This window comes from Solea solea, chromosome 2, assembly GCF_958295425.1.
Source record: "Solea solea chromosome 2, fSolSol10.1, whole genome shotgun sequence".
Lineage (NCBI taxonomy): Eukaryota > Metazoa > Chordata > Actinopteri > Pleuronectiformes > Soleidae > Solea > Solea solea.
Window position 1 is genome coordinate 32,835,307 of NC_081135.1, and position 19,354 is coordinate 32,854,660.

At 38.5% G+C, this 19,354-nt stretch overlaps 2 protein-coding genes across 4 annotated transcripts in view; one reads left to right on the forward strand and one right to left on the reverse strand.

Annotated features, from left to right (window-relative positions):
• The first annotated feature begins 413 nt into the window (after positions 1–413).
• LOC131476335 (probable serine/threonine-protein kinase kinX) lies at positions 414–9,931 on the forward strand. The gene is made up of 6 exons (XM_058654749.1): positions 414–3,082; positions 3,553–3,654; positions 6,064–6,120; positions 7,401–7,493; positions 8,585–8,770; positions 8,875–9,931. Exons 1-6 carry the CDS (start codon positions 653–655, stop codon positions 9,001–9,003), a joined length of 2,997 nt encoding a protein of 998 aa, XP_058510732.1. The 5' UTR covers positions 414–652; the 3' UTR covers positions 9,004–9,931.
• obsl1b (obscurin like cytoskeletal adaptor 1b) overlaps positions 9,890–19,354 on the reverse strand; it is a 31,294-nt gene continuing 21,829 nt past the window's right edge. For all 3 annotated transcript variants that reach the window (XM_058654746.1, XM_058654748.1, XM_058654747.1), the window contains 8 exons: positions 19,002–19,268; positions 18,110–18,222; positions 17,776–17,929; positions 15,661–15,822; positions 15,392–15,496; positions 14,954–15,220; positions 13,260–13,529; positions 9,890–10,932 (listed from right to left, as the gene is read on the reverse strand). In XM_058654746.1, coding sequence (XP_058510729.1) covers positions 10,922–10,932; positions 13,260–13,529; positions 14,954–15,220; positions 15,392–15,496; positions 15,661–15,822; positions 17,776–17,929; positions 18,110–18,222; positions 19,002–19,268 — 1,349 coding nt within the window. In that variant the 3' untranslated portion in view covers positions 9,890–10,921. The remainder of the gene's footprint in view (positions 10,933–13,259; positions 13,530–14,953; positions 15,221–15,391; positions 15,497–15,660; positions 15,823–17,775; positions 17,930–18,109; positions 18,223–19,001; positions 19,269–19,354) is intronic.

Consider the following 19,354-nt stretch of genomic DNA (forward strand, 5'->3'; position numbering starts at 1 on the left):
ATTGCAGTAAAATGTCAGATAATGCAATATTAAGTGACATCTTTAAGAAACCAATTAATTGTGGTTTTCAAATTCTCTAAGTCGCTGTTTATATTGTTGTATATTGAACTATACGAATTAAAATATGCTACGACTGTCATTTGTGCACCAGTGACTGATCACACCTCGTTTATGGGGGTCATAACAACCCAAACAATATAAGTGGGTATACTCTTGGAAAACAACTTGGCTTTAGGCTGTTATGGTCCAGAGATCAAATGGTCAAATGTTCTCAGGTGTCCATTCCAGATTTATGCCTTACTTCAGCCTTTTATAGAGATTTGATATTCCTGAAGTTATTTGTCACTTCAATCCAAGCCCCAAAATAAATAGTCTCAGTCGAGAGAGGGGGAGGAGTCAAGTGGTCGTCTCAGTTTTGGTTGTGACAACCTGTCATGTCATCGTGCATGCTGCTGCTGTTGCTGTTACTCTCTCGCACTGGTTTGAGACGCCAGTGACTCCCCCCCTCCCCACCAGCCGTGTGAATATCCACTCTGGATGGACCCAACAGCCACCTGCCAGTCTATTGGACTTGGATTCTGCAGGTTCCTCAGAATTGACAACATCCCCCGTTTTAATGGAGCATTAAAGTTTGAGAAGAAATAGTTTCACAATGTATTTGGAAAACTCAGAGAAATCTAAACTTTCTGGAGAAAGGGAGTCCTCGTCTGAAGCCATGCTCACAGAACAACGTGAGGTTGCCATATTAACAAAAACTGCAGATCCTTTGAAGGACAGTATTGAACTTGGCATAAAGGTCCTCGTGGAATACACAGAGCAAATGGTCACCAGGGACATGGACTCTTCTCTTCAATGCCTGGAACACTGCACAATGAGTAACTATGAGGCTGAATTCAGTTCATATGGTAACGGACATGCCGATAGCTTCGTGCAATATCCAACAAGCAATGGCTTTTTGGAATCCAACCAAAGCCTTGATGATTGCGAGACATCCAGGTTAAGCCAGTCGTGTAATGAATGTGTTCAACACTTTGACTGTTTGAAGTCCTCTGAGCAGAGTGCTAATCATAGCATCGCCTGCAACAAATGTTGTCCTTCCTGTGAACACAGTGCAGAACACCTCAGACTATTTCAACAATGCGAGCCCTCCGCTCAACAGTTTGAGTCTTTTGACTTTGAGCCAGACACACTGGTGGTTGAATGTGACAGTTTGGGGCTGTACGAGATGTCTGATTTCATATCAGGAAGCGGCGACGACCTTGAATCGCTCAAACGATACGAGTCTGAGGATGAGCGGAGCGAGTGCTCTGAGTCTGAAGCGGACACGTCGACAGAAGACTCAGAACCTCATAACTCTGACTCGCTGGACTCATTGGACTGTGGCGCTGAACTTGAAATTCAGAACCAGTCTGAGTGCACAAACAGTGACGAAGATGACTATGATGATGACGAGAATGAAGAGGATGAAGAAGAGAGGTCTTTGTGCGAGCAAAATGGAACTGAGGCGACACTATCGGGAGATTCTGATGACTGTGAACTTGCCGACTTTGCCAGCGAATGCTGTGAGAAATTCCAGGAAGCTCAAGAACTCTCTCAGCAAACTCCTACATTAGACGTGTCAACAGATCTCTGCGAGATGTGCGGATATGATGACTTTGAGACAAGTGAAGAGTATGAAACTAGTCAGCAATGTGACAGAGCCTCTGACGGCTCGGAGTCCTGCGCTGAAGAAGACAGACTCTCGGATTGCTCCTCCGTCGAAACCAAATCTTTCAAGACTTGCCGCAATGGCAGTATTCCTTCAGATCCATTCGCTGATTTGTTTGGGGAATCCGAGAAGGAAGATTCAAGCGACGAGCAGACGCAGTGGGAATCATGTGAAGACGAGGACGAAGTAGAACAAAGCCATGCTGATCAAAGCAACGAGGATACAAAGAAAATGCCCTCCAATTATAATGGTTACTTTGATTTATTTGACAGCACCGACTATCACGCATTTGCACCGAAGCAACGCTACATCTCCTGCTTTGATGGCGGCGATATACATGAGTGCCTGTATCTTGAAGAGGCAGCAAAACACAATGCTGCCAAGAATGCTGATACATTTGAGGATTCAAATGAGGAAATGAATGCACAGGAAACTGCTGTATCTTCTGAAGAAGCACACGAAGACGCAGCAGATCCAAGTTCCACAGTTGACTGTGAGTCAGAGAAAGATCCCGACGACTGGATCATAGAGACAGAGTCGTGTTTAGAAGAAGAAGATGATGAAGAAGAAGAAGAAGAAGAAGAAGAAGAAGAAGATGATGATGAAGAAATAGAAGTTGAAGCACTTTACACAGAAAATGAAGAAGAGGAAGAATCTGAGGAGTGTTTGTCAGCTGGTGGTCAGGAGACAATGTGTGCACCATGTGCTGAGGACATCTCCGTTGAAGGTGATGCTTATGAAGAGGAGTTCTGTGACGTCCAGAATCATGAATCTCGCAGTGACGACGCCTCTACATTTGAACATGGACAGACGACAGTCACTGTTTGCAAAAAGGACAATGAGCCCGAAGATAAACCATTTATTGAATGTTCAGAAAAGGAGCCGTATTGGTCGCTGATTGACAATGAAGGCAATGAAGAGTTGGGTGACCTCGATGTTGAGGATTACTATGCATATCAGATCAAAAGTGTTCAGTCTTCTTTTGGACTTAATTATCAGATAGTGTGTGGAAAAGCTGATGGGATCGCTCCAAGGAATGAAGGAGCAGATGATCCTCCATCCGAGAGTGAGACTGAGTTACAGGCCCCTGGAGTTTGCCCAGCAGTCACTAATGGAATTACTGAAGTTTCTGAAGTGAGCGAGAGTGTAGCGGCCAACGAAGCAACTCCAGAATCAGACAATGACTCCGGGTCAAACGACAGTTCAACAGACACAAGATACCCTCTAGATATCATTCACAGCGTTGTGTCCACACACGACAAAATCGAGGACGAAAACGGCTACGAACAGAGCAGCGATTCAGAAGAGGAGCCGAGTGATGACGAAGCCTCTGAGCTTTGTGACTGCGAGTACTGCATTCCACCAATAGAGCAGGTATTATGAATGTCCACACCTTCACTGTGAAGCAACCGAGGTGAATGTTCCGAATTAGAATCAGAATCTAAACACACACACACAGCAGTGTTACAGGCAGCTGACTTGTTTTTAGAATCCCGATCACACTAACAAACACAGATCTCTGGCCACTCGATGAAGGATGAGACACAGCGTAGCGATTCCAATCCAGTTGCTCCATCAACAGGGCAGCAGCTGTAGCAGGACTCCCTGTAACCGCCCCCCCCCCCTACTTACTGAAACACCACAACACAATCCAGGCTCTTAAGTGACAAGAAAACATACACATGTGATGAGCACTATGTCCTCTGCATCCCTCACAATATGTTGAGATGATCACTTCTGTGGTTTAAAGTATGCACTTGTTACGCTGTAGCTGCTGATCATATTGCATGTTTGGAAGCTTAAACGTCCATTTTAATTGCAGCCGTGCTTTTGTTTAAATTAAGGTTCCAACAAAACCACTGCTGCCGACGATGATATCCAATGACACGGGGAAGATCTGTGTCGTCATTGATCTGGATGAAACACTTGTCCACAGTTCATTTAAGGTAAGTTGGCCTCCTTTCTCATCGTTATATGTAGTGTTTGTATATGAATGTGCATACTGGAGAAATTTAGATAAATAACTAAACCAATTTGTTATTTCGGGGCATAATGTTGTTAATGTCAACCGGGTTTTTCCCCAAACGTCAATTCATTGTCTTCTTTTATTCACAAACCAAATATTTTCAGTTTACACACATTTAAGAGGCAAAAATCTGAGAATTAGTTTTTATTTCATAAGAAGAAATCTTCCAACAGGCTAATGTACTTTGCCCTATCCTTTTCCTTCTGGATTCAAATGAAAAGTCACATTTAAGAGGCTAAATGTAGATAAGCTGTAGATAAGAACAGATGAACAGACATTATATGAAATAACCATATACCTTTTTTTTAATTGTGAATTTATTGTCCATCTTCTTTTTGTTTAGAGCACGTATGACACTGTGTAGCATCAGATGATGCAGTACCTATTGAAAGCATGTAATGACCTGTAATGTGAACGTCATGCAAGTGAATGTAAAATTATATAAACTCTGATGCTCTTACGATTAACTAAAAAAAAGAATGAATGAAGAAATAAATAATGAATTAATCAATTAATTGTTGCGGTACAAGGCAAAAAAGAAAAATAGTTTTTCTGCAGTATATTGGTTGCGTCTTATCGCCGTGTGACATCAAGGTCACGGCGTTTGTCCTGTGTGTGCGAGTTAAACAATGTGTGTTGCTCCACAAGCAGATTTAAAGTTTTTCCCATGATTTAAAAATAAACCCTCTCCAGTATCAGCATCTCTTTTTTTCCAGGAAGACCTGGATTATGTGTCATACAAATATTTATCATCAATCTTAACAGCTTCTCCACTTTTATGGATGAGCTCTATTGTATGATTGCACTACCACATGTCGCTTATTTCTTTTGGCCGAGCGCGGGGGGCAGCAGCTTCCAGAAGTTTTTCAGTTGCCAGGCAACCGTAAATGGAGTGGCTATTCTTAACCGAGACATAACTTCTTCAACTGTTTTTGGCGTTTACATTGTTCCAAGACATATAGACTCTTTATGTTTAGTTTGATGCCTTTTATGGCAGCGTTTGGGCAAACAACGTAACCAATGCTGAATATTAGGGCTCCCGTGTCTCCTCAGATTATGTAATGAATGTCATGTGGTGTTTAGTCCTTCTCAGGTCACAGACTGCCCGAAAGGATGTCACTGGATATCGGCGCTCACTGTGTAAACAGGGTCAGACTCTGTTAACTACATGTTAAAACACAAGGAGGATAATAAAAGTCATTATTACTCTGACATATATACTAAAAATAGCACTGGGTATTATAAAGGAAGGCCAGTGAGCTCAGGGCTCACTATAAAAGCTCTTCAAAATTCAACCAAACTTGAGGTACAGGTGCTAATGGGGACACAAGGAAAGATCATTGGAAACTGAAGTCTTTAAACCACTCACTCTCCCACACCAAAGTCTGTAGGAAAGAAAAAAAACAAAAATAACAACGTTATCAGCTCGCAGGGAGACGACGGGAGAGCTGGTCTACTTACTGCTAACTTGACTTGTCAGATTGTGTCACTTAGGTTAGTCGGAATGAAGGATTTCCAACACTGAAGTCTAAAAAAATAACACATTTTTGAACTCAGCGATGAAGACTGCAGTGGATCAACAACTGCCGTGTACTAAGATTGTAAAATCTCTGATTTTCTCTATGGGCTTTGGTGCAGTTTACAAAGCAAAGCGTTCATTTTCCCTTTGGAAGCGGCTGTCTAATATTAAAATAAAGTGTAAGTGAAAGATTTAATCAGGTGTAGATTTTACTATGTGAGTATTTTGTGAAGTGGCTTAAATCTGTGGTTCCTTGTGTCCGACATTTTCAGTAAGTATTCGTGTCTCATGCTGGTTCTTGGCGACTCAGTGAAGTCATTGCTGACAAAAAAGACAAAGACAACAAACATGTAGTTTCATAGAAGCAGCGGTGATCGAAAAACACCGTATGATTGGATTATGATGAGCAAAAACAACAAAAGTAGATTATTATTATTATTATCATTATTAGTAATAATAATATTGTTTATTCACACTAATTATTCTTTGATTAGGCAGCACGTGTTCTATTTTTTCACTTCCATCACCACAGAGTTAACCAATAATGCAAAGACTGATCACAGCTGGGATGACACTGGGATGACACTTTTTTTACGAGCCTTGTCGTTTTCTGCGGTGATATCATTAACAGTGTTGTGTGACTGTAAAGATGCTGAGGCGGCGTCTCCGTGTCTATTTGACTCATCGTTATTCCTGATTTACTGCAGTCGCTGTAACCTGCACGCAGTGTTGAATTGTATTTGTCTGGAAATTGCTTATTTATTTTCTGCCATTAATGTTCCTCTTTGTTATATTTTATATTCTCCACAGCCATTGAACAATGCTGATTATATCATTCCAGTGGAAATTGATGGAACAGATTATCAGGTATGTTTAATGCTTATCTTCTTAAGCTGACCCATTTATTTATATCACTCAATGTTAATGTATATAGCAACAATAACCGCGGTTTTTACTTTAAAAATTGGGCTTTTTGTGTACAAGCCGCACTGACCATCACCACACTGTATAATATACACCACACACTAGTAACCATGTGTGGTTGAAACACCACCTGACCTGAGATAAAAAGATAAAAGTCCCTTATGGACTCCACTTTGCACTGGGAACACTACGCTGGTGTCTTGACAGTGCAGTAGCTCTGCTTGTTGATGGCTCCAAGCAGCAGGTGGTTATTTCAGGGGCCTGACGACATGACCAAAGCTTGTCGGGCTTCTCAGAAATCACTGGACATCAATCTCAGGCTGTGGCGCATGTTGTGCCCCGCTCCTTCGTGTTCCTTTGGGGAATGGCAGTGACTGTAAATGGTATAATGATATAAAAATCTGTTGTGCTGGGCTTTCCAGAAGACAGAGGAGCTGTGGTGTCCAGAGGGCCTGGGTCTGCTTCAAGTAATCCAGGATAGGCTTGTTTTAAGTGGCGAAAGCTCTATTCTGGATGACTTGGTTCAGAAACAAGGTCACTAGCATCTCAGTAGGAGTAGTCTTTTTTATTTAGGTGTGTAATTATAGCAACATAAGACAGTGGATTACCCTAAGAAATATAATTATTCTCAGACCCATACTCAAATTGCAGTTTCATATTTAATAACCGACCATTTTGTGGGTTAGGGTTAATTTTTAAATACAATTTTGAATTAGGACATTTCAACCATTGAATAAAACCCCATATCAACATGCAAGTGTCAACAGACACATTTACATGCTATGACATATAATAATAATAATAATAATAATAGTTAATATTATTATTATTATTATCATCATCATTATTATTATTATTATTATTACTACTACTACTACTAATAATAATAATAATAATAACAATAATAACAACAATAATAATAATAAACCCTCACATATATACTATACATGTTTAAATGATTCATTTTTAATGAAATAATACATTTTACGGTCAAATTTTGCAAAATGCCACAAATGCCTAATTTATCAAAATGTGATACAAGAAAAATATCATACACAAAAAGATATGGCAATGTGTAGACACAAGATAAAAAGATTTTAATAATAAGTGAGTGCAGGTGCTGAAAGGATGTCTTTATTTCCATTTATTGACACATTTCCCCTCATTATAACTGTATATTGTTTTCATACGCCTTGTTGTTTTCATATTGTGTCTCCGCTCAGGTGCACGTGTTAAAGAGACCCCACGTCGACGAATTCCTCCAGAGGATGGGAGAACTGTTTGAGTGTGTTTTGTTCACCGCGAGCTTAGCCAAGGTCAGACTGCTCTTCGGATTCTATCACTTTTTTTAGTTGTTTTCGTTGTGAGTGAGTGAGTGAGTGAGTGAGTGAGTGAGTGAGTGCACATACTGGTTGGCGTAAAAACAAATCTATCAGTACTTGACATGTTCTGTAAAGCGACACCTGTTGTTTCAGCAACTTTTACGCTCAGAATGACTGGAAGTCTCATTTTTGTGTCTAGTTTATAAGTGTCCTTCCACATGCGTATACAGTACTCACACATTATGGTGTACAATATTTACGATGTCAGCCGAAACCTACAGACACTTTAACCTCTTAGCATTTACTTGAAACTGTGTCAACCTCAGCATTAACTTTTGAAACATGTGGTCAGTGGCTTAGTGGTCACCAACTCTGTGGCACATGACGGTATCATGAGAACATTTGAGATAGTGGCAGCGTTGAAATGCTGCTCGTGTCCCTGTCACCTTTTTAAGTGTCCAAGCATAAGTGTTGCATTATCACTTCTGTAGAGCTCTTTATATCTTTATCTTTATATATATATATATATATATATATATATGTATATATATGTGTATATATATACTGTATATCTATTCTTACATGTTGCACTGAAATTTGACGCAGGTTGTTTTTGGTGTTAACTAGAAGTAAGTTTAGTTTCTCAGGTTGCAGGTTTAGTTGCCAAGTACGATTTGAATATGTCCAGGAATTTATGAACTAAGACGGATAAAGCTTGTATTTCTTGTTATCCAGGAAAATATTACAAGTAACAACAACAATTAAACTGTCTCAGTTAAAACGTCTGCAGCACATAGACATTAAGAAAAAAAGAAAAGGACAAGCAAGCAAGATGATGCAGATATAATCCTCCCCAAAAAAATAGCATTTATATGTATAAACATTGAAGTGTGAATCACAAGCAGTCAAGCAGGCCGCAAAAGACTAAAACCCACAATCTAAACTTGTACTTTTACATAATATAATTATGTCCTTGTCCTAAAACCTGTATTTTCTCACAGGTTTAATGATCTGTGTCTGTGTTGAGTGGAAATCATTTGTGTGCTTCTCATCGATCACTTTTAAACATCTTTTTTGTACTTCAGTATGCAGATCCTGTGTCTGACCTGTTGGACAAATGCGGCGCCTTCCAGAGCCGTCTCTTCCGGGAGTCATGTGTCTTTCACAAAGGGAATTATGTGAAAGACCTGAGTCGTTTAGGAAGAGACCTCAACAAGGTCATCATCATTGACAACTCCCCAGCCTCCTACATCTTCCATCCCGAAAATGCTGTATGTTATTTATATTCTCTTCACTGCACTGACGTCACATTAAATATTTTGTTTTAATTCCTCCATGTTCCGTTTTTTTTTTGTTTTTTTTTTCAAACCTCCAGGTTCCCGTAGCATCCTGGTTCAATGACATGTCAGACACTGAGCTTCTGGATCTCATCCCCTTCTTTGAGAGACTAAGTAAAAGCGATGACGTCTACGACACTCTCAAGCAGCAGACGACTTCAAGTTAGCAGAAACATGGGCACAAGAGCATGAACAATCACCACCACTGGCTGTCGTCACGGACCATTGCAAGGACCATACTGCAGAGAAATGCCATGTCGTTTAATCTCCTATATGTAAATGTCATTGAAAATTGAGGATTACACGACATCTTTTGCAGTGCAGCTATGCCGTTGTGTTGTTGTTGTCATGATGTGACAGCAGTCGCTTACAGTATGATCAGCCTCCACGTTAAAACCATTGAATCATTTCAATGTGGTAGTTAGGAGTTGTATAAACTGTACACAGTGTGAATATTATTGCTGTTCAGTGTGACGTTCAGAGTCATTTTAATGTCTCTACTATCCTGTAACCTGTCGCCAACAATTGTAGCCTTTAATCTCTACAGTGTATAACTTTGATATGTTTTTTTTCTTATATGTGAACGTGTAAGAACATTTTTAAATGTTGTTTTATGCCAAAAAAAAAGCAAAAAAACACCACAATCTTTAACATAATATTTGACTTTTTAAAGTCAGACTTCAGGGGATGGTTTATGCACAGACATACAGCTGCAAAAATATTTTTCTACATACATTATAAAAGTATTTTAGTCAGTCATTTTGATTTGGTTTCAATTCTATTTTATTGTTATTGTTTTCGAGTTTATAGCTGAATTAGCCACTGCTGTGTGTGACCTGCTGAGGCGTCTTAGAGACGTTTGATGTCTGATTTGAAAGCACACTGTCTGTAAATTTGAATTTAAGCTCAAGTGTCCTGCTTTATGGATCTGTATATTCAGCTTCATAGGGGTAACCTATGTGGGTGTGTGTGTATATTAATAATGTAACTTAAGTTGAAAAAAAAAAATGGTAATGTGCATTTTTAAATCGCTGCTTATCACTGAAACACATATTTCTACATTGCATCAATAAAGCATGTTTTATTGAAACAGGTCATATTTCACTACAGTTGTTTTTTTTTTGTTTCCCTCACATACCTAACGCTCAACACAACATAGCAGGAGTGGAAACAATCAAATGGAAAAAACAGAAATGGAATATGGCACAAGTTGTAACCCACAGATTAAGTTGATCAAGTAATCTGTGGGTTCTATTTCTTTGTTATATTACTTGATTTCTTTGGCCCAATGTGTTTACATTACAAGCCACTTTCTAAAAGACTTTGTTTGTTTGTTTTTTTATTTAAAGTTTCAAAAGATATACAAAAAAAACTATTTCTATACAACGGACGATGAAAATAGATAGGAAATAGAGGCGTTTCTTGGATGACACTGGTGTCAACTGCTCTTCAGACCTAAAATAATCTGAATTAATGTCACAACAGCCATGAAAAACTAATCTTTGATACATGGGGACGTAATAGGGCGTTAATTATATTGTGTAAAAATAATAATTCAGCGTATCTAGCTGGGGCAAATCATCTGGAAAATGTGATGTATAAATATGGGTAGACTGAATTCACTCTAAATGTGTGCTTTGAATTTTATAAAATAATGATGCACTTACTGTCACTGTACTTTGAATGAACGGGTGAATACCAAAAAAAAACCCCAAACACATTCGTATTCGGTTACAGTCGAAACACTTCCAAACTGAACATTATTTACAACCCAACTACATTTTTCATATCATGAAATAGAAACTGCTTTGACACTTTCTTTGCACACAACAACATCATTTTAAATGAACGGAGAGAAAAACAACAACCTCTGTTTACATAAAAGTGAGTCACAGAGAACCCCTAAACTTTAACTGAACTGCAAGACAATTCATGACAAACCCTGTTTTAACCACATTTGTAGACTGCATGTAGAAATATAATAAGCAACATCAGTGTCACAACGTGACAGCGTCAGAAGAGCAACGGATCCATGTCTGCGTGGCAGCAGCAGCAGCAGACAGACAGACAGGCGATTCAAGTCGCTTAGGCGTCACCTGTGAAATGTGAGTGGAGAAGGAAAAGCATCAGTTAAAGACTGTGGCCTTGTTCTGTCAAATTACATACCTGTGTTATATTTTACTTCTTTTACATGTCCTAAATGGATGGATGGATGGATGGATGGATAGATAGATAGATAGATAGATAGATAGATAGATAGATAGATAGATAGATAGATAGATAGATAGATAGATAGATAGATAGATAGCATGCTTGCTATAATGATAGCATGCTAGCTGACAGATAGATAGATAGATAGATAGATAGATAGATAGATAGATAGATAGCATGCTTGCTATAATGATAGCATGCTAGCTGACATATAGAGAGCCTGTTAGCTAAAAATATAGCATGCTAACAGATAGATAGATAGATAGATAGATAGATAGATAGATAGATAGATAGATAGATAGATAGATAGATAGATAGATAGCATGCTAGCTGACAGATAGAGAGCCTGTTAGCTAAATGATAGCATGCTAACAGATAGATAGATAGCATGCTTGCTATAATGATAGCATGCTAGCTGATAGATAGATAGATAGATAGATAGATAGATAGATAGATAGATAGATAGATAGATAGATAGAGAGGTTGTTAGCTAAAATGATAGCATGCTAACAGATAGATAGATAGATAGATAGATAGATAGATAGATAGATAGATAAGTAGATAGATAGATAGATAGATAGATAGATAGATAGATAGATAGATAGATGTAAATGTAATATTTCCCTTTGTCCGCTCAAAGCAGATTCATGTACAGTATGCCTTTGTCTATGACTCCATTTTGACCACTTTAATTAGCATTTATTTTCTTAGCTTAGTTCTGGATATGCATCATGACACCTTTACTTTGCTGGATTTATGAGTGCCTTATGACCTAAGCCAGATGACCGAACATAACACGCGTTGGTCTTAAGCCAGCATAATAAAACTAAAAATAGCTTACGCTCCAGCACAGTCAACTAGTGCAGCATGGGGCATGTGAGGATGGGCTTGACCTACATGGCCACAGATAGAGTAGGACCATAAACACCCTTTATTGCTTACAGAATGCCGCGCTCTCTAAGCCAGAGACATTTACTGTATTTATTGCTATGGGCACCATGTGCGATGCCAAGTTACGCAGCAGACTTTAACGCAGCATACAATTCAGTAGCTCGGTGTGTGTGTGTGGACACGCATGTATGTGTGTGTAACAGAGAGAGAAGAATGTCAACAGAAGAGATTGTTTTGTTTTGTTGAGTAAATAATATACAATAGACATAATCTTCTACAAGACATATACAGCAGGGTTGCAACGAAGGATTATTTTTGATAATAAATTTGCGTATTAATTCATTGACTAGCAATGCAGTGTGGGATAACCTCAAATTAAATAATACTTAATTTGAGGTTTAATACTAAACAATTACAGTTATTAAGATCTTTTTAGTTTAGTTAGTCATAAAGAAGCAAAGAAACCAGAACATTTTCACATTTAAAAAAAAAGCTCAAATCAGAGAACTAACTAAATAAATAAATAAAATGAGACCAATAAATCATAATCACAGCTATCAGAATAGATGGCAAGCAGTTTAGTCGGTGACTAAAATTCATAGTAGACTGTCACTACCTCAGCGTGACATGGCTTTGCTGCCATAACCTCAAGACTTAGTCATTACCTCCATCTAGTGGTTAGTTTAGGAATTACATCCCCAGGGGCTGAATTGAAGCCATTCACCAGTCAGACACATTGCGCAATAGCAAGGAGTGCACATAGTAGTCAGATTATGAATTGAATATTATAACTATATTTTGATAAACTATTGCTGTAACACATTTTTAAGAGTTTGAAATCATGTAGCATAAATGATATGATTGTTACATTCATACAGAAGGTAAAAAATACAGTTGAATTAAAGTAATTTTCATGCTGCAGGATGTGTCTCTGTCAAGCACAACTATCAGACCAGTCTGTGGGAGCGTTCGTGTGTATACAGCGGTACCACAGGGTTTATGCCAAGAAACAGCTCAACAACTGGGTTTTGTGAGCTGTAAAATTAACTTATGAAACTTTTAATGGACACATCAGTGTGTTTTCAGTCATACTTTAACCTGTTAACAGTTGTCATGCTTTGCAACAGCGTTGTTGCTGTCTGTCTTGACATTTAAAAAGTCACTTCCTATGTGCAGTGTGGTAATATTGTCAGGTGATTGGAGATCTTAGCACCGCTATACTGAGAAACACAGAAAGTTGTGTGGAGCTGATAGACTTGAACTCATCTGACAATGGTTTGAATGTAACAGACATTTATAAACAGCTTCTTCTCTCACTTACTCAGCACCCGAAGCTGAGCGCTGCTCTTCGCTTTGCCTGACGTGAACTCCACCGCTCCACTCATGTCCGTGGAGGTTTGTCTGAGTGTTAGCCTGTGGACTGTGCCCATCTTCTCCAGGCTTACTCGACAGCTGGGCTGCAAGGCCTCGCCATTCAAACTCCACACGGGAGCTTTGACGACAGGAGCAGACACTTCACACTCGAAGCTGGCTTCATTGGGGGCCGCGACCTCCACATCTTTCAGCTCTCTGACCATCAACAAGGACTGGGCTGAGACAGTGAGACGGAGCAGAGGGAGAATTGTGAGCTCTTCAGCAAACAAACACACACTGAATTACAAACAAGGCCCCTTAAATCATTGAAGTATTACTGTTGTGGCTGCTCAGTGTGTTTTAGACTCTGTCAAGCCATGCAGAAGGATTTCTGTCTGGACAAATTAAGACTGAATTCCTTATAAAACAGGTCACTGATACACCACACACTTCTCTGCCACAACATTAACACCAATTACCTGTGTTAGTGTTGTGATTATGTGTTATAAGAGCTGAAAAATCATTTAAAACTTAATTTAAAAAACATATTATCGGGTGCAGCTGTGTAGCAGGTAGAGCTGGTTGTCTTAACTGAAACATAGGAGGTTCAATCCCAGCTCCTCTAGTCTAAACACCTTTGTGTCGCTGGACAAAACACTTACACGTCACAGTACTCCAGACAGCTGTGCTGGCAGCATGTGAATAGGTATGATAGATGTGTGGAAGAAAATAATACTGCATGGAAAAGTGCCATGAATGAATGGATGAAAGTAGTAGTATATAAGTGCCTGGTTAACTTTGATTTATTGCATATTATATAGTCGTGTTGGTTGGTCTGATTTGTCCTGGTACAGTTGTAAACACTGGCTCATTTTAATTTATAAATGTATTTTAGGTCTATGCTCTCATCATATCTATGTTTTTTTTATTATTATTCAAAAAGCAAGTTTGCGACTGGAATGCTCTCTAAAATTACCTAAAACTGAAGGAGTTAATCCTCACTGAACCATTTTAAAGGACTATTGAATGACTTGGAGGCACAAATAAAGGTTTATTATTTATTATTCTTATTCGTATTATCATTATTATTATTATTATCATTACTATTATTATTATTATTATTATTATTGTTATATATATATTGTTATAATAATAATAATAATAATAATAATAATAATAATAATAATAATAATATAGCAATAATATTTTTTTAAACTTTAGACACAAACTTTCATAGTTTGGTAATAAAAAGTGGCAGTAGCTTTAATGTGAATCCCCCCCTGCTAGTCATTCCAAGAGAAAACAGTTCTATATGTGCGTTGGTTTTTCTTTGCCAGTAGATGGCGCTAAGGGCTTATATATGATTATTCACAATGTCCTTACTCTGTTGAACTAGCAGAAGAGAGGAGGCTTAAACTAAGAGAAGGCATTACTGTTGAAATGTGACAACTTTCATTCTGGGATTTGTCCCGATGTCCTGCAGTGCATTTGATGGAGGACAAAATCATTAATAAACACAAGAACAAAAACACCACTGCAGGAGACTTTACAGTTTACAGTAGTCTACATGTCCACTGCACAAAAACATCCTAGTAGCTTTGTTGTCAAATGGGATTTTCGAGTGTATTACCACAATGGACTCTTAACCATGACCTTTCTTACCCTCCACTGTCAGCTTTGCAGAGCAGGTACACTCGCCAACCTGGACACTGTATGTGCCATCATCATCTAGCAGCACATGCTGGATGATCAGTTTGCGATAACAGCCTTCGCTGCTGATCTCGAAGCGCTCAGAGGGCAGTATGACATTGGGTCCTTTGTACCAGCGGATGCTACATCTGGAGTTTGACACAGTGCAGTCCAGGATCACTCGGGTCTTCTCCAGGACGGTCTTATCCTGCAGAGGTTTCACAATGTTGATAGGAACCTCTGGGAGAATGAGAAGTTTGGAAAGTTCTGATGTAATTTATTCATAGATTTGAGATCATATGAGCAGAAATTGCACATAGAACAGTTTGTTGTATTTAGGCAACAACTCTTATACTCTGTGGTGATAATAATTTTGCTACAGACAAACTATTAGGCCTGTTTTCATAATACCTTCCACCTCCAGGTAAGCAATAGATTCAACATGTCTGGCGACAAATTTGATCTCCCCAGAATCCTCTGGTCGCACATTACACATAAGGAGAAAATGTTTGGTCCCTGAAATCAGAAGAAAATGTATAAAAATTATACATTTTAAATCACATAATATTTACATCTTTCAACTAATCAATAAATTATTATTTGTTTTATTTTTTTTTAAGGGAAAACCACATTGGCAGTGCTATACAGGACGACGATTTACATGTCATTTTGAGACTGACCTTCCTGGCGGATCTTGACAGTGCTTGTGGGTTGTATCCTTTCCCCGTTTTTGAACCATTCCCCTGGCACGTCGTCCACCGTGATCTCACACACAAACACGGCATTCTCGTCTTCCTGGATGTCCAAATCCTCGAGGCCCTGCAGGATCAATAGCTCACGCTCTGTCAAAAGAATCAATATTGAGTTGAGGGAAGACAGAGAGAAAAAGAGAAAACAAATCATCAACAAAGATAATAACTTTTTTTGTTCAGTCTCCCCTTTCTAAAATATAAATGTATAGCCTACAGCTATGTTTTATAACCTAAGTTATTTCAGTGCAGTCAACTTTGGACAAACTCCTCTGTTGTACTGCTAGTAATTTTGCTCTGTGAAACAGGGCAGATGGCAGTGTTGTGCAATTGCAGACTTTAAGTTGCTGCTGCCAGTTTAGCCACTTTGGTTGTATTAGGTGTTATTGCACATTTTATTAGCACATTTTATTGGAAATCATTGGCCATAACATAACATTTATTTCTCAAACACGTTATTTTACAATAAATGTGGCTTGTAAAAGTGTTATTTACAAAGTACAAGTGTTCATATAACAAAGAGATAATACTTACTACTTTAACTACTATTATTTATATTATTTATTTATATGGCATGCAATATAGGCATGATTATATTAGATTAAATATACACAATATTCATTGTTGAATGTGCTTTAATTCTGTCAAAGAAAGAAATAACCAAACTTTTAAGTCACTTAACTTTTACAAAATGTAAATATATGAAGCATGACAGTGAAAGATTCTCCACACAGGTGTTTTTCTTTACTAATTATGAGCTACTGTATACTCCAATACTGGGGACTCCACCGACCAATAGAAATGGTGAGTTTAATTTTCCCTTCCCAAACAGGTGTCCCAAAGACCTGAGTGGAGGTTTAATCAGCCACAGCTCATACCACCTGTTTGGCTAATGTCAGCCATGTTAGATGGCTAATGTTGTGTGGTTGTTTTGATATTTTAATGTCTCATACTAGCACAATGTTGGCGTCTACTGTGAGGTTCACAAGCTTAGGTGCCTGCCTTATTTACTGTAGTTACTTTCCTACAGCAGTTCTTCAGCTCTTAAGGTGCTTGTAAATACTAAATACTAGCGATGTAACCACTAGCTAAGCTAATGTCTCCAGGCTGGTAGCACTGGCATTGTGAGTGTTTGGTAAGTGGCTGCTTTCTTTTATTTCTAAATGTTTCAAATGTCTTTTTTGGTCAGAAATGATTCTACATTTAATTACCAAGATAATCACATACTCTGCTAACTGGTGTTGGGGCTTAAATTAAAATGTCTAGTCTACTGTTTGACTACTGTGTGATGATAATATTACTCGAGTAACTACTACCACTATGGTGGCATTTGTTTACCAAAAGTATTTTAGGTTATTTCTCATACTTTTAGTCATTCAAATGTATGTTACTGAGACCTGTCATGCACAATAACCCAAAGCCAGTAGAGCTAAATTGAATGTAAACTGATTATTTATTTTGCCTGTGCTTCTTCTATGAAGATGAATTGATGTAGAGTATGCAACTGTGATAACTGTGCAACCTGCAACTTGTGCATAAGTTCCAAGGAGGTGTAAATTATTGATAGTTTCCTTTCATATTGTTGAGCAGAATCATGTGAGCTGTGCACAAGCTCTGCTTAGAGCCATGGTTTTGAAACTGTGGCACGTGTACCACCAGTGGTACGAGAGCTTCCTTTGGTGGTACTTGGAGGAAAATCAGAAATACTGTATACCAGGGTATGTGATCTAAGTGGAGCTCCATCTTAATCTAATTTCACTATACTAGTGTCTGAATTATATACAGTATGAGGAAGAGGAGGATGATTAGAGAGTAAATTCTGTGATTGGGAATAAATCTGCCTCCTGTGAAAAGTCTGTATCTCACTTTGTTCGGCCTATTTTCACCACTGTATTTTAGAACCACTGGTTTAGCGAGACTAGTGTTCACTTTATTTTTATTTTCTTGTTTATCTGAATAGATCGTGCCATTTGTAATTAAATGGCCTACCACAGTGCTTTCTAATATCACCTTTGTAAAATGTAGTATTTAAAAAGAAGACTTTACCATAGACCTCCACAGTGCAGAATGTGGTGGCCTCTCCAGCATCGCAGGTGTACGTGCCAGAATCACTGACGTGGCATTTAATGATCTGAAGAAACCTTTTTCTACCCATTGCATAAATGCGCACTTCCTTGCTGGGCTTCATTTCAACCCCATTCTGACATGGTTAAAAAAAAAAAGAGAGAGATTTTATGTCAGTTGTAGTTAATCTCAACAACTCTGATGTGATGGCATCAACCAGTCGTCATTGATCTATTTAGATGCAATTTGATCTGACAAGTAAGATGTTTTGATGAATTGACGATGATTCTAGGAAAAACAAAAATCCAGCACTTGCCTTGAACCATTTTACATCGACATTGTGTCTCGACAGCTCACACTCAAGAGAGATCACTGCTGCTTCAGAGAATTTCTGGTCCTCCAGTTTCCTGAAAATGGTCACTGGGGGCTCTGGTGATGGAGCAAAGCATTCTTAGTTAATAAACACATATCACTATTTTAAATTCCTCCAAATATTAATTCAACCTTCAGGATCAAACAAACAAACAAAGATCAGGTGACAATGTCAACATTAACAATGGTGTGATCATTCTTTCTGTTATACAGGTCTTCAAGAGATCCCTACAGCAGCAGGAGGATTTATTACAACATTGTGTCTATGGACATGTGAGTACTATTTTGTCATTGACGTGGGCACACTACTGTCCTTAAACAACCATTGCTTTCATCTTAAACTGTGACAAACCTCGGATAAACACACAATGATATATCCATCCTATTGTTGTCCCCTGTGTTTTAGCCTTTAGCTGTAAGGGATGATACACACTGATTGACTTGGCCTGGAGCGGATTATTTTATTCTGTGGCTTTAAATTCAGCCCTGGCAGAAAAGATAGAACCACTTTTCATAGGGTCATGCTAAGCTATTTTGTGTGTGGAACATGAGCCCACATGAAGAGAACAGTAGCAATGCCGTCCCTCCGTTTGCATTATCGTGCCTCCACTGGTTGGCATTCAGTCTAGCCTGTAAGAACACCACTTCAGCTACTAGTCTGAGGCCACAACGAAATTAGTACAGTAACATTTTTGTTTTGCTTGTACTAGTGTACTGCACACAGTTAATTTTGTGTTATCTGAAAGCATAAATGTGACCTCGGTTATGTCATCACAGAGCTTATTTATTGGCCTTTTTAATACTCAAACCAAAAGTGCTTTTAGTTAATGACCTACCTTTGACAACAAGCCTTGAAGATGTTTTCAGATTCTCTACAGAGAATGTAAAGGTGCCAGTGTCTTCCACTGATAGGTTATAGATGATGAGGCTGTGGACTTGTCCTTTGGCACTAATACGGAAGTGACTTGTCGGCTTAAGCTTAGTTCCATTTCTTATCCAAGTGCCTGGGACATTGGGATGTGAGAGCTCAACTTCAAAAGACGCCGTTTCTCTCTCTGTGGTGGTAATGTCAACCAGTTCCCTCTTGAGAGTGACTTTTCGAGCTGTGAAATAGAAATATTGGAATTGGAAACACAACAAACTATGTTAATTTAAATATAGAAGTATGCAACAACAGCAGGTACTTGTC